Consider the following 16,400-nt stretch of genomic DNA (forward strand, 5'->3'; position numbering starts at 1 on the left):
CGTGTTTATAGACCGGACATTGAACTTTTTACTGTTGGACTTCGGCCACATTCCACCGAGATAGAACACTGGGCGGCATGGGAGGTCGTTCCTGCCTGTGGCCATCGAACTTGCAGCTCCTCCTGTGGAGGATCAGACACCCTGGGCCAATAGACTGGTCCTGGACTTTTTTCCATCTGGCATAGTTTGCATTTTGTTGCTTGATTATTTGTGGTTTTTCTATTGCTATATTTATGCTCTATTCTTGGTTGGTGCGGCTGTAACGAAACCCAGTGTTCCTCAGGATCAATAAAGTATATCTATCTATCTATCTATCTATTTGGCCCATGGCGCTCTGCTGACCCTTTAACCTACTTGAAGATCAATCTAACCCTTCCCTCTTAAACAGCCTTTCCTTTTATCTTTCAAGGATCAAGGATTACCTTTATTTGCTGTATACATTTACACGTATTAGGAATTTGGTGTATCGGTCAAGGCGCAACATGCAGTTAATAACAACATTTAACAATTATAAAGAGTAAAGCATTATATAAAAATAAAGTTAGAGGTTAAAGTACAGACATGGAATAAAATATACATAAATACATGAATGCTAGTATTTATCTACAATGTAAACAGCATTATAAAAAGAGGTTTAATATATTTATAGTGCAGTAATAGAGGGATAGAGGAGGGTGCGGTGGACTAACTAGAATGGTCGATCAGATCATTCTAACTAGAGTATGATTGATCTGCCTGGAGGAAGAAACTAGTGTGGTTTTTTTTTGGTTTTAATAGCCCTGTAGTGTTTTCCAAAAGGATGCCTTTGTAAAAGACTCTTCGCTGGGTGGGCAGTGTCTGCAGTGATTTTTCCTGCCTGCTTCTTTGTCCGGCAGTGACGGGAGACTGCAGTCAACGGCCTCCTCGTCTGACCTGACAGTTTGCTGCAGTTTCTGTAGAGGATGTTGCACCAACCAAACAGTAATGGTTGGTGTGAGGCTGCTCTCTATACAGTATAGAACTGTATACCGAGGAAGACGTAATTGTACCCACTGGCACAAGAAATGCATCCTCCGCTGAGCCTTTTTGTTAATGAAGGAAATATGGTACTCCCACGTGAGATCCTGTGAAATAATGATTCCCAAGAACCTGAATATTGAAAAGGTGCTAACTATAGGGTTGTTGATGATGAGTGGGTAGAGAGAAGGCTCATTTCTCCTGAAGACGATATGCACTTTCATGGTTTTCAGAGCATTCAGCTCCAAGTTCTTGTGATTGCACCAGGGCACCAGCTTGCTTCTCTTCCTAGTGGTGCTTGGATTTGTTGCCTGTGATGATTAGTCCAGACTGTTAACAATTTCATACATGCACCTAATGTATCAGCCTTGCACAATGTATCAACCTCACAATTTTAAAGCCATTTATTTCTTAAGTATAAAATGTTTTTTCTCAATGCATGATGCCTTTATTTTCACGTACTTTGAGCATTAATGTGGCTTTTGCTGAGGAACTATTCACTGCAGTCTGCAGAGTTTTTTTAATAATGGAAGTTCTTATTTTTGTGTATTTATGTTGCATTTCTTAGCTTTTAAATGAATTCCACATGAAGAAATGTGTCTGATTATTCTTCCCCCTCCTCCCCACAGGCGTCTTGCAGGAAATGACTTGACGAACATCCCTATGGGAGCATTTGATGGTCTTTACAATCTTAAAGTCCTGTAAGTAAGCTTTTCCTTTATTTGCTAACTTTCGTAGCTTAGATCGTGAAGTTTTTTGTTTATGGACCAACCAACAAAAATGATGAAATTTGGCTTTGTTCTCTAGAACATGGTGACCTGAATCCGAATCCGAATCCGATTTCATTCTCAAAAGATTAAGTTAGACTTAGCCGTTGGGAAAATGTTATGTTCTGACTCAGCTGGTACTGTTGTAGTTTAAATTTCTCTGCTTTAAAAATGTGGCCATTTATAAAATTATCTTTTACCAAAGAAAATTACCTTCATAGGTGTAATTTATGATTGAGATTATGAGGTGCAAATGGACTTGGGAGTCCTTGTGCAGGATTCCCTAAAGGATAATTTGCAGGTTAGAAACATAGAAACATAAAAAACCTACAGCATAATACAGGCCCTTCGGCCCACAAAGTTGTGCCGAACATGTCCCTACCTTAGAAATTACTAGGCTTACCCACAGGCCTCTATTTTTCTAAGCTCCAAAAGTCTCTTAAAAGACTCTATCGTATTCACCTCCACCACCATTGCTGGCAGCCCATTCCATACACTCACCACTCTCTGCGTAAAAAACTTACCCCTGACATCTCCTCTGTACCTACTCCCAAGCACCTTAAACCTGTGCCCTCTTGTGGCAGCCATTTCAGCCCTGGGGAAAAAGCCTCTGACTATCCATATGATCAATGCCTCTCATCATTTTATACACCTCTGTCAGGTCACCTCTCATCCTCCATCACTCCAAGGAGAAAAGCAGATTTCACTCAGCCAGAGGTTGAGTCGGTGGTGAGGAAGGTAAATGCAGTGTTAGCATTCATTTCAAGAAGAGTGGACTATGAAAGCAAGGACGTAATGTTGAGACTTTCTAAGCCACTGCTGAGGCCTCACTTTGAGTACTGTGAGCAGTTTTGGGCCCCTTATCTAAAAAAAAAAGGATGTGCTGACATTGGAGATGGTTCAAAGGAGGTTCACAAAAATGATTCTGAGACTGAAAGGCTTGTCATATGAGGAGTTTTTGATAGCTCTGGGCGTGTACTCACTGGAAATCAGAAGAATGAGGGGGAACCTCACTGAAGCCTATTGAATGTTGCAAGGCCTTGATAGAGTGGATGTGGAGAGGATGCTCCCTGAGGTGAGGGTGTCTAAGACTGGAGGGCACAGTCTCAGAATAGAGGGACGTCCATTTAGAATGGAGATGAGGAGGACATTCTTTAGTCAAAGAGTGATGACTCTGTGAAATTCTTTGTCACAGGTGGCTATGGGGGATAAGTCATTGGATATATTAAAGCCAGAGGGTGATATATTCTTGATTAATCAGGGCACGAAGGGTTACGAGGAGAAGAAACGAGGTTGAGCCTGAGAGGGAAGTAGATCAGCCATGATGAAATGGCAGAGCAGACTCAATGGGTCAAATGGCCTAATTCTGCTCCTATATCTTATGGTCTTGTGATCTAAACTTGCCATGTACAGGTAAGGACAATGAATTTGATCATGTTGGTCCATCTGGCTGGGCTTGGAGTTTAAGTATAAAAACGTAGGGACAAATATGTGGTAAAAAAATGTTGACAGATTTTTCCAGAGGTGTTATCATATTTGTAATGTGATTAACTTACCTGGTATTATTTTCTACAATTTATTCATAGTCATTTTTATTGTTGACTGCTGTTATATCTGATTGAAGTGAATACTAACCTTGCAGAAGTTCAGGTCAATGTTCACTTAAGCACAATATAACAGAAATGTCAAAAAATTAGCATTGCCTTGTATTCATGATTATTAAAGGGTACAACTATTTTGATTAAAAAGAGTGTACTTCATCTTTCAGGACTCTTTTAGCTGCGATTTTTTTTGCATGTGTGCATGTTTGGAACTACTAAACAGTATATCAACATTTTATCTGCTGAGAGCACCACAAGCTTGTCACTGGGTTTGGAGGATTGCATGCCTCAATGACCCAGAAAGCTATGTTGGCTGGAGTCAGGGCTTTATGCTTTGGCTCTTAGTAGGGTCACCCAAGCCAAATAGGTCAAAGGGTGGATGCCTAACTAAGAGTGGTCCACCAGTCCTCCAGGTTCGGGTTTTCAACTCGGAGCTAACAACCCTGACTGGTCAAAAAATAACTATTATGGAAACTTCAGAGTGTGGAAGTATTCCTGAGTCTCCACCGGGACTTGCATGACTGACAGTAGTGAAAACCAAGAGGAAGCTACTGACATGATGAAGGAAGCCCTGAACACCGCCAGAGATGGTAGACCTTCATTACTGTCCTAAACATCAGCGGCATAACAGGCGATCGTCTCTCTCTTCTCAATGTTATGTAATAAAACATTGAATTGGTAAGTGAGACTAGAACTAGGAGACATAGCCTCAAGATTTGGGGAAGTAGATTTAGGATGGAGATGAGGAGGAACTGCTTTTCCCAGAGAGTGGTGAATCAGTGGAATTTTCTGCCCAATGAAGCTGTGGAGGCTACCTCAGTAAATATATTTAAGACAAGGTTGGATAGATTTTTGCATAGTAGGAGAATTAAGGGTTATGAGGAAAAGACAGGTAAGTGCAGATAGTCATAGTCATACTTTATTGATCCCGGGGGAAATTGGTTTTCATTACAGTTGCACCATAAATAATTAAATAGTAATAAAACTATAAACAATTAAATAGTAATATGTAAATTATGCCATGAAATAAGTCCAGCACCAGCCTATTGGCTCAGGGTGTCTGACCCTCCAAGGGAGGATTGTAAAGTTTGATGGCCACAGGCAGCAATGACTTCCTATGACGCTCAGTGTTGCATCTCGGTAGAATGAGTCTCTGGCTGAATGTACTCCTGTGCCCAACCAGTACATTATGTAGTGGATGGGAGACATTGACCAAGATGGCATGCAACTTGGACAGCATCCTCTTTTCAGACACCACTGTCAGAGAGTCCAGTTTCCATCCCCACAACATCACTGGCCTTACGAATGAGTTTGTTGATTCTGTTGGTGTCTGCTACCCTCAGACTGCTGCCCCAGCACACAGCAGCAAGCATGATAGCACTGGCCACAACAGACTCGTAGAACATCCTCAGCATCGTCTGACAGATGTTAAAGGACCTCAGTCTCCTCAGGAAATAGAGACGGCTCTGACCCTTCTTGTAGACAGCCTCAGTGTTCTTTGACCAGTCCAGTTTATTGTCAATTCATATCCCCAGGTATTTGTAATCCTCCACCATGTTCACACTGACCCCCTGGATGGAAACAGGACATCCCCCTGGATGAGTCCATGGCCAGATCAGCCATGATCTTATTGAATGGTAGGGCAGGCTCGATGGGCCACATGGCCCACTCATGCTCCTGTTTCTTATGTTCTTAGCCATAAAATCTCAATGTGAACGAGTACACTTTTCCACAGAGCCTACTTGAAGCTAAGTGAAAGGGTTGTAATTTGAGGTTTGTTCATTAATCATCTTCACTCTGCCCATTAGGAAAGTGTTTGTTTCTGCACGTCACATTGAGCCAGAGAGGTTTAGAACTTACACTCCCAAGGGGGATACATAAAAGGTCTTTGTCAAGTAAACAGTTGTTGACAGAGAATGTATTTGGTTTCTGTAAAGGAAGTGGGGCAAGGTGTGAAGAGAATTGTTTAAAAGAGGTACTTAGAAGCAAAGAGAGATAAACTCAGACTTAAAATCCTGGTTGGGGGAGGGTGGGGTTGAGATAGGAGGTTGTTTGGAGGGATATTATAAAACTATTTTCTTCTATTTTCTAGATATTTTTTGGAAGGGGCTAGATCAAGGGCAGCGGACGATCTGTACACCATTGTGATTTCTATAATTGTATGTGTCTGATAAAATTAATTTTGGTCAATTTCAGAAAAGTGGTTGTGATATCTTAGTTTAAAATTTTATCCATATTTTACTAAGTATTACTTTTTAAACAATGACATTGTAAAACATAATTAATACATTATTAATCAGAAAAAATGAAGATTCAACTTTCATTTTTCCTATTATAGAGTCATACAGTAATACAGCATAAAATCAGGCCCTTCGGCCCAACTTATCCATGCCGACCACAGTCCCTACCAAGCTAGTCCTGTTTCCTGTGTTTGGCCCATAGACCTCTAAACACCGCCTCTCCGTATACTTATCAAAAATGTCTTGCGTTATAAAAAATTATTAGCCTAAAAGTTTACTGAGGAACAGCTAGAAGTATTCTAAACCTAATTCAAAGAACAAATGGAATTACTTATGTACCAGATTTTGGAGTATTCTGCAAATCTCAAAATCGTCACAAACCTATTTAAATTAATGACAAGCAACATACACAAAAAGTGCTGGTGAACGCAGCAGGCCAGGCAGCATCTATAGGAGGAGGAACAGTCGATGTTTCGGGCTGAGACCCTTCGTCAGGACAGTAATGCCATTGACTTTCTATGCAAACACGAGGAAATCTGCAGATGCTGGAATTTCAAGCAACACACATAACTACCCACACACGCACACTTTCTATTGCTGCTGGTTACAGGTGAGTTAATCATTGTCAGCTTTCAACATGCAATCTCAACAAAGTAAACAAGTGTCTCGCACAGCAAATGCCCTTTGAAGATGCTGATAAGATTCACTCTCCAATTGAATTGTAGATCTTCCCATCACCAATATTTGCTGCAATGATCTGAATAATAGTCATAGTCATACTTTATTGATCCCGGGGGAAATTGGTTTTCGTTACAGTTGCACCATAAATAATAAATAGTAATAGAACCATAAATAGTTAAATAGTAATATGTAAATTATGCCAGGAAATAAGTCCAGGACCAGCCTATTGGCTCAGGGTGTCTGACCCTCCAAGGGAGGAGTTGTAAAGTTTGATGGCCACAGGCAGGGATGACTTCCTATGACGCTTTGTGTTGCATCTCGGTGGAATGAGTCTCTGGCTGAATGTACTCCTGTGCCCACCCAGTACATTATGTAGTGGATGGGAGACATTGTTCAAGGTGGCATGCAACGTAGACAGCATCCTCTTTTCAGACACCACCGTCAGAGAGTCCAGTTCCATCCCCACATCATCACTGGCCTTACGAATGAGTTTGTTGATTCTGTTGGTGTCTGCTACCCTCAGCCTGCTGCCCCAGCACACAACAGCAAACATGATCGCACTGGCCACCACAGACTCGTAGAACATCCTCAGCATCGTCCAGCAGATGTTAAAGGACCTCAGTCTCCTCAGGAAATAGAGACGGCTCTGACCCTTCTTGTAGACAGCCTCAGTGTTCTTAGACCAGTCCAGTTTATTGTCAATTCATATCCCCAGGTATTTGTAATCCTCCACCATGTCCACACTGACCCCCCTGGATGGAATGTCCTGGATAATGTCTACATACTCAAAGTATATTTATAATTAAAGAATATACATGTCACATATACAACCCTGAGATTCATTTTCTTGTGCGCAGACTCAGCAAGTAAGCATAGTTGAATCAATGGAAGTCTGCAGCCAATGGGGCGAACAAACAACCAATAGACAAAAGGCAGCAAACTGTGCAAATATAAAAGAGAGAAACTAATATTAATAATAAAAAGAAGAAGAAGAAAATAATGATAATAAATAAATAAGCAATACATATTGAGAACATGAGATGAAGAGTCCTTGAAAGTAAGTCCATAGGTTGTAGGAACAGTTCAGTGATGGGGCAAGTGAAGTTGAATGAAGTTATCCCCCCTGGTGGCTGATGGGTAATAGTTGTTCCTGAAGCTGATGGTGTGAGTTTTGAGGCTCCTGTATCTTTCTCCTGATGGCAGTAATGAGAAGGGAGCATGTCCTGGGTGGTGCTTCCCTGTGACAACACTCCATGCTCCATGTAGATGTGTTAAATGGAGGGGAGGGCTTTACCTGTGATGGGCTGGGCTATATCGACTACCTTTTGTAGGCTTTTCCATAATTACAGTGGCCAGTTGGCCTAACAATCAGCTCTTTATTGAGATGTCTAAGGCACCCCACATGGTCACAGGGAGAAGATGCAAGCTCTACTCGGACAGCACATGAAAGTGGAACCAAACCCAGATCACGGGAGCTATGAGTCAACCAAACAACCCAGCTTGCCACTGAGCCCCCATCTGTAAATGTAACTCAAAGTAATAAATTATACGTGTCATGGTTCAGAATATACCTTCAAACCATCAGCCTCAGGTCACTGAGGAAATTAATGGCCCACAGAGAGGTCCACATGTTAACTGAAAGATTAACGTTGGCTGAACCTACCTACCATCTGTCTTTTTATCATAATCTAGCAAAAATTGTTTATGAAACAAAATGCCTCCATCCAAGGTTACAACTCATGGAGTTAGAGAAAACTGGATTAAGTATGATCAGGGAACAAATGTAAGAAAATAAAGTTAATTTCATTTTTAGGATAACTTCCCTCAAGATTATAAACTGCCTTGCTATAATAAATTTAAATTATTCAATGAACTCTGTAATACAATGGTATAGAGTTATTCCAAACAATTTATGCTGGAAAACATCCTGCTCATGGTTTTATTTTCAATTGAGTTTGACTGCTTATGGAATGGTTAGCACATTCAGATCCAGTTATTGGTTGCCAGAGGCAAGCAATTGAGACCAGGTGAAATGTACTGTAGTGAAATATCGGGCTTCTTGCTATGCCAGCAATTAAAGCATGCAAAGGAAACTGAAGTCCACACAATGTCAGTAAACTGCTCAAGCTGGACTATTAATGACTTTTGTAGAAACGCATTTCTCCCACAGTCTTACTGGTGCCAAATGCACTGTATGGCTGCCAACATTGACTTAGAGAGTATTTCTGAGAAAGATATCACTCTGTTTTCAATTCATATCAGTAAAAATATGCAAAAGCCATGACTTAGCAACACTTATACTAAGAAAGAGGAAGAACTTGGGGATTTTTCAGTGTTTTAAACCTGTAAAGTCCAGAAGCATCTCATAATAAGAGATTATTGTGGACTTCAGGCATGCTAGGAGCCACACTCACATCCCCATCTACATCAACAGACCTGTAGTGGAGCGTGTATCAAGCTTCAAATTCCTTGGTGTCCACATTTCCGAGGATCTCACTTGGTCCCTGAACTCCTCCATCCTGATCAAAAAGGCGCAACAGCGCCTTTATTTCCTGCGGAGCATCAAGAAAGCTCACCTCTGTCCCAGGATACTGACGGACTTCTACTGCTGTACCATTGAGAGCATACTCACCAACTGCATCTCAGTGTGGTATGGCAATTGTCCCGTATCGGACCGCAAAGCACTCCAGCGTGTGGTGAAAACTGCCCAGCGGATTATCGGCACCCATTTGCCCACCATTGAGAACATCTACCATAAACGCTGCCTGGGCAGGGTGAAAAGCATTATCAAGGATGCATCTCACCCTAACCATGGACTTTTTACTCTCCTCCCATCCGGTAGGCGCTACAGGAGCCTCCGCTCCTGCACCAGCAGGCTCAGGAAGAGCTTCTTCCCTGAGGCTGTGACCCTGCCGAACCTCACATCACAGTGCTGAGCAGTATTGCACCCATATTGTACAGTCTCAGTACTTTTATATTTGTGTGCTGTAGCACTTATTTTTTATTCGCAGTTATTTTGTAATAACACTATTCTTTGCAATTCTGGTCAGATGCTAACTGCATTTCATTGGCTTTGTATCTGTATTCAGCACAATGACAATAAAGTTGAATCTAATCTAATCTGAATCTAATAATAAAAAGTACTTTTTAAACTGCAGAAAATGCATCAGTCAGGAACAGGGTCATGGTAAATGACTTAATAAATCAGAGTAAATTTTATTATCAAACTACATATTAAAGGCATCTGTTAGTCTTGCGAGACCATGGATCTGTGCCTGGAAAGTCTTCACTCTCCAGGGCGCAGGCCTGGGCAAGGTTGTATGGAAGACCAGCAGTTGCCCATGCTGCAAGTCTCCCCTCTCCATGACACCAATGTTGTCCAAGGGAAGGGCATTAGGACCCATACAGCTTGACACCAGTGTCGTCGCAGAGCAATGTGTGATTAACAACACGTCCCCTAGGCTGGGGCTCGAACTCACGACCTTCAGGTAGCTAGTCCAATGCCTTAACCACTTGGCCACATGCCCACACAAACTACATATATGTCACCATATACAACCCTGAGATTCATTTTCCTGTGGGCATACTCAGTAAATCTATAAAATAATAACTATAACAGAATCAATGAAAGATCAATCAGAGAGCAGAAGGCAACAAACTGTGCAAGTGCAAATATAATTAAATAGCAATAAATAACAAGAACAAACAATGAGATAAAGAGTCCTTAAAATGAGATCATTGGCTGTGGGAACACCTCAGTGGATGGGCAAGTGAGTGTAGTTATTCCCTTTGTTCAAGAGCCTGACGGTTGACGGGTAGTGACTGTTCTTAAACCTGGTGGTGTGAGACCTGAGGTTCTTGTACCTTCTACCTGTTGGCAGCAGCCAGAAAAGGGCATGTTCTGAGTGGTGGGGAGCTCTGATGATGGATGCTGCTTTTCATGACAATGTTTCATGTAGATGTGCTCAGTGGTTGGGAGGGTTTTCCCTGTGATGTACTGGGCCAAATTCATTACCTTTTGTAGGATTTTCCATTCAAATGCATTGGTGTTTCCATACCAGGCCAGCGACCAGTAACTTGTTGAAATGATGTTGGTAGAACTTCCCTGATCTTCCATGATTAGTTGGTCACTATCTTCTCAAGCCCCTGAAAAGGTATTTGAAAGAAGATACTACGAACGCTATAGCACCCCCTCATTACTGAACCAACATACGAGCGTAGAGTACAACTTGCTTTCTAATATTACCACCACATCTGGGCAGAAATTGAGAGAATCTTTTTCATTAAAAAAAAGTGGTTCTGATGAAAAATCATCACCCTGAAACGTTGCCTCTATATCTGCCATCACAGTTCTGCTGAACATGGACCCTAAGATCCATGTTCACTAACAAACAATGATTCCTTGTGCGGCATCTTTCAGATAGCAAATCTATCCAATTATTCCACCTTTTCTATGCCTTTCACTTGTTCTTTTTGTCTTGTTTGTGTTATGGAAATTGTTGCAAGCCTGTGACATATAGTTAGGAACTCGACTGCAGGGTCCAGCACTATGCAGTGTCCAGAGAACTGCCTCTTGGAGATCAGAGACAAGGGGCTGAAAAGGTTTGAGAAGACAAGCTGGCTCATGGAAAACAAAACAGAGACGAGGTGTGGATTCATGAATGACCCTATCTCAAAGCGACAAGGAGGATTGAAGATTCGAGTTGAATGCAGAGGGGGTCAGAGATGACTCCCAACAGAATTGTTCAGCAGCCAGATTGGCACGTTCGATACAGATTGGCGGTGTTTGGACCCGGGTCAGATTGTTCGGCCCCGGATCAGTGCATTCGGCCTGGATTGGTGGCGTTTGGACCTGGCTCGGCATGTTCGCACCCGGGTTGGCAGTCACTCTTTACAGAAGGACTGATTTCGTGCAGCTACTCTCCTCGTATGCAGACGAAATTCCATTTCCCATATTCTGAGGTTTATGTGATTATTGGACTATACTTTATATTGGTTTCCTCAGTTTTCTTTCTTGTGGCCGATTGGCGGGTGGGTGATCTGTTAATTTTTGTGTGTGGAGGGGGCGTTGGGGGCTTGGTGCTACTGTCCCTGTTCTTTTCTGTGACTGAGGGTGTCAGGGATTGGGGATTGTGATGTGGGAGGGGGTCTATGACTTTAGCACGGCTGTTTTTTGCTGCAGGGGAGGGGAAGTTTTGGAACCCGTGAGTTTTGTTTCTTTTCTTTTTCATGTGGTGGCGGGGGAGTTAATGTCTTTTCTGTCATCAACACCCATAGTCTTCCTGTGTTTCATGACTTTCTGGATAAGACAAGTATCAGAGTTGTATTGTACATGCATACTTTAACAATAAAATGAACCTTTGAGCTGGGGGAGGGGGTCATTGCCTTGCTGCTTGTGGAAGGGAGGGGGGAGCTGGGGGAGCTTTGGGGTTCTAATGTATAACTGTCATTCATTCTTCGGGGTACTCCACTGATTTTGTGGATGCTTGCAAAGAAAAAGAATTTCAGAATGTATATTGTATACACTTTCCTGACATTAAGTATATCTATTGAAGCCTATTGAAACCTTTGAACCTTTCAGTATTTCCAGCATTTTCTGCTTGGACTTTGGAGTTTTTGCATCAGCAGCTTCCCGCTTTCAAAATTAACTAATTGATTTGCCCTTTTCTTTTAATTGGTGGCCAGGTCAGAGGTTGATTACCACACCAGGTACTTTGAATTTATGCATGCGGAGAATTCCAATAGACCCAGTTTACAATGATAAGTCCAGTAATTCATCTGTACAACCGCTAAAAGAAACGGCCCAGTTCTGCTCCTATGTGTAGTGGTTTCACTGATGTAGAGGAGTCTGTGTTGGGAGCGCCAGGTACAAGAGATGACCCCAACAGGCTCGTAGGTGAAGAGTTGCCTCACCTGGAAGGATAGTTTGGGGCCCTGATTGGTGGTCAAGGAGGAGGTGTTGGGGCAGTTGTAGCTCTTGTTACAGTAACGGTGGTAAGTGCCAGGAGGGAGATAAGGGGCGAAGGACAGGTCGACAAAGGAGCCATTAGAGGACAATCCCCACAGAAACCAAAGTTTACGTGGAAGTTGTGGAGAATATGTGCTTGATATGGAGGCTCATGAGGTAAGGATAAGGGGAGTCCCTATCCCTGTTATGACAGTGGAGGGCTGATATGCAGGAAATGGAGGAGCTATGAGTGAGGGCAGTATCGATGGTGGTGGAAGAGAAATCACAATTGTTTTAAAAAAAGGACATCTCAGGTGTTCTAGAATGGAAAGTCTCATCCTGAGAACAGGTACAGCAGAGACTGAGGAACCTGGAGAAGGGAATGGCATTTTTACAAGTGATTGGATGGGAAGAGGTATGGTCAAGGTAACTGTGAGAGTCAACGGGCTTGTAAAAGATGTCAATAGGTAGACTCTAGAGATTGAGAAAGAGGAAAGAGACGTCAGAGATGGCCCAAGTAAATGTGAGGGCAGGGTGAATGTTGGAGGAATTTCCCCTCACATGGTCTCACCTATCACCTGCTAGCTTGTACTCTTCCCCATCCCCCGGTATTTTATTCTGGCTTCTGTCCCATTCCCCGTCAATTTAGATGCAGCCTGACATGTTCACCCCTCTCCGGTGCTCCTCCCCCTTTCCTTTCTTCCATGGTCTTCTGTCCTCTCCTATCAGATTCCCCCTTCTCCAGCCCTTTACCTCTTTCACCAGTCATCTTCCCGCTCTACATCACACCATCTAGTTTCACCTGTCAGTTACCCTCTTATACTTCCTCCTCCCCTCCCCTCCCCCCACCTTGTTACTCTGACATCTCCCCTTCCTTTCTAGTCCTGAAGAAGTTGTCTCGGCCCGAAACGTCAACTGTTTACTCTTTTCCATAGATGCTGTCTGACCTGCTGAGTTCCTCCAGCGTTTTGTGTATGTTGCTTTGGATTTCCAGCCTCGACAGATGGTCTCATGTTGCAGAGTACCTCCAGCATTTTATGTATTAAAGTCTGTCACGAGCCTTGTGGCCCATCAGGCTGGTGCTTATGCCAGTTTCCGTGGCGTGAAGCGACTGAGAGTATGAGACTCCGTTTCTGCGCCCCCCCCCCCGAAAAGGACACCGGTCTATCGCGAGGTTCACCCCCAGCACTTTTGCCGGTACCCATTCTCAGCTGGGTAGACTGGAGCATTGCGTGGTTAAGTGCCTTGCTCAAGGACTCACACGCTGCCTCGGCCGGGGCTCGAACCCACAACCTTCAGACCACTAATCCAACACCCTAACCACTTGGCCACGCACCACACATTTTATGTATGTTGCACAAGATTTCCAACATCTGCTGACTCCTTATAAACTTATTAAGAATTTAAATGTAAGGAAATAGCACAGAATGATGGATTGTTGTCCTGACCAATTGATTTTTCTCTCCCAAATAATCAGCATGTTGCAGAATAATCAGCTATGGACAGTTCCTGAAGAGGCACTACAGAATTTGAGGAGTCTTCAGTCACTGTAAGTACACTGTAACTCCCTGAGCACACTGTAGAGACAGATGGAAATACTTCAGTATGAAAGCTGGTCTGCCCTGCCATTAACTCTCTGTCCAGAACCTGGTGCAAGACAATCATAGTTGCTCTCTTTCTTTTGCTGCAATAAGGATGAAACACTAGTCATTAGTATTTCCTGGACCTAACAAAGAAAGTTAGTGACCAATTTCTAAACCATTAATACATCATATTTAAAACCACTGCCAACACTGAGTCTTACCTTTGTGTGGGAACATTTAGCCTCCAGTTGACATTTGAAAATTTCAGTGTGATCAGGTAAGATTAGCTTTATTTGTCACGTGTGCAGCACATCAAAACGTACAGTGAAAAGCATTTTTTGCATCAACCATCAACACTGTCTGAGGGTGAGCTGGGGGCAGCTCTGCAAGAGTCGCCATGCTTCTGGTGCCAAAATAGCATGTAACCCGAACCTGTACATTTTTTCATTTGGAATGTGGGAAGAAACTGGAGCACCCGGAGGAAACCGACGCCCTCACAGGGAGAACGTACAGTATCCTTACAGACAGTGATGGGAATTGAACCCTGTCTTCCGATTGTTGGTGCTGTAAAGCATTGTGCTAACTACTATCCGCTACCCTACCTTGCCGCCCTCAGAACCTTAGAACAAGTTAAGCCTGATTTTATATTTCTGCGTCAAATGTACGCCGTAGGTACCGCGTACCCTACGCCAGGGGTCCCCAACCTTTTTTGCATTGCGGACCGGTTTCATATTGACAATATTCTTGCGGACCGGCCGACCCGGGGGTGGGGGGCGGGGTAGGGTTGCCAATGGACAAGAGTAGCAGTCAAATACGTTGTTTACCCCGAGAAAGACTACAATGACCATGAAGCCTTGCACGGGAACCAGTGCGCATGTGTGTACGTGCCGATCTTCAAATCGTTTCTGGTGATTCTGTTCGGGGAGGGGGTGGTTAATCACAACCAGAATATAGGTGATACGTGGCTAATACACTCAATTTTGTTTCTAAAAGGGTTTATCTGACGAATTTAATATTAAACACACACCACATATTTTCCTCGCATGAATATAGTGATAAGTCAATTATCAGGGGAGGACAGGGGAGCTTGAAGTAAGTGTTGAACGAACTTCCAGTAGAAGTGATAGAGACAGGTTCGATATTATAATTTAAATAAAAATTGGATAGATATATGGACAGGAAAGGAATGGAGGGTTATGGGCTGAGTGCAGGTCGGTGGGACTAGGTGAGAGTAGTGTTCGGCACGGACTAGAAGGGCAGAGATGGCCTATTTCCGTGCTGTAATTGTTATATTGTTATGTAGGTCACTTACAAGTCAATAGCATCATAACATTTTAAGTAACGTTTGGATATTAAACACACAGCACATATTTTCCCCATATGAACATATAAAATCATTGTAATGCACCAATATCACTGAATCAGTGGGAGCCCTGGGCTTGTTTTCCTGCAACAAGACGGTCCCATCGAGGGGTGATGGGAGACAGCGATACTCGAAGGGGGATCCTTATGTCCAGTCTATTCCGCAATTTAGTTTTCGTTGCATTCATTGCAGAGATATGTTGGAAATGGAAGCAACGTTTTCAGTGCTTTCGTGGTTATCTCAGGATATTTAACCTTGACTTTGACCCAGAATGCCGGCAGAGATGTTATGTCAAACATACTTTTCAGCACACCGTCATTTGCAAGCTCGAGGAGCTGATCTTCTTCCCGCACTGACATGGATGTCGCGCGGGTTGACCTCGCATGCGTAATGGCTCAACAGTGGGCGTGACAGGGAATGAGGAAAGGTGCAGCTGGCTCATATCGCCAAATCATACTGTTTCCTCGCGGCCCGGTAGCAAATGCTCTGCGGCCCGGTACCGGTCCGCGGCCCGGTGGTTGGGGACCGCTGCCCTATGCCGTAGGGTGACGTGCACCTCCCCAAAAAAGTAACACGCATCACGCGTGACGCAGACCGCAACAACTGTGATTGGTCCGCTTGGTAGCATCGCATTTCTGGTTGCTTTTCTCCGCCATGTCCGTACACTGATGAGAAATAAATGGTTGGAGACAATGAATCAAATCATCAAATCAACCTGCTGACATCCGAAAATATTTGAAATGCATTTCCTCGTCCATGTCTCTCACGAAGAAACTCAACACAGTGGCATAGAAACCCCTCCGCCAGCTAGCGTTTTGGCGGTGAATTGCAGAGCGATGCAGACACAACTACGCATGCTCGCTACGGCGTAGGCTACGCAGAGGTATAAATCAGGCCTACGGCATAGCCTGTACGCACAAGTATAAATCAGGTTTTAGACTGCAGGTGTGATCCTATGTCCCACACTTTGAGATGCCTTAATGTTTTAGGGTGGATCTTGGGCATATTTTATAAACCCCAATTAAAATCTGTTTTATTAAAATCATATTTATTGCGACATTTATATCAATAAATTTTATAATGTTCTACTCTCTACCAGTAAGAGGAATAGAGGTTCCATTGTAGGATACACCTAACATGATTTGTCACAGATATGGATCAGAAACATAAAATTGTTATTCTTTCCTACCATTTCTATTTTGAAAGGAAGGGCTTATTCATT

The 16,400-nt window shown here is 43.1% G+C and overlaps 1 protein-coding gene across 1 annotated transcript in view; it reads left to right on the forward strand.

Moving 5' to 3' along the window:
* Positions 1 to 16,400, forward strand: part of LOC140202523 (leucine-rich repeat-containing G-protein coupled receptor 5-like) — a 174,122-nt gene that overhangs the window by 71,267 nt on the left and 86,455 nt on the right. The window contains exons 3-4 of the mRNA XM_072267469.1: positions 1,626 to 1,697; positions 13,710 to 13,781. Coding sequence (XP_072123570.1) covers positions 1,626 to 1,697; positions 13,710 to 13,781 — 144 coding nt within the window. The remainder of the gene's footprint in view (positions 1 to 1,625; positions 1,698 to 13,709; positions 13,782 to 16,400) is intronic.

This window comes from Mobula birostris, chromosome 9 (assembly GCF_030028105.1).
Source record: "Mobula birostris isolate sMobBir1 chromosome 9, sMobBir1.hap1, whole genome shotgun sequence".
Taxonomy (NCBI): Eukaryota; Metazoa; Chordata; class Chondrichthyes; order Myliobatiformes; family Myliobatidae; genus Mobula; species Mobula birostris.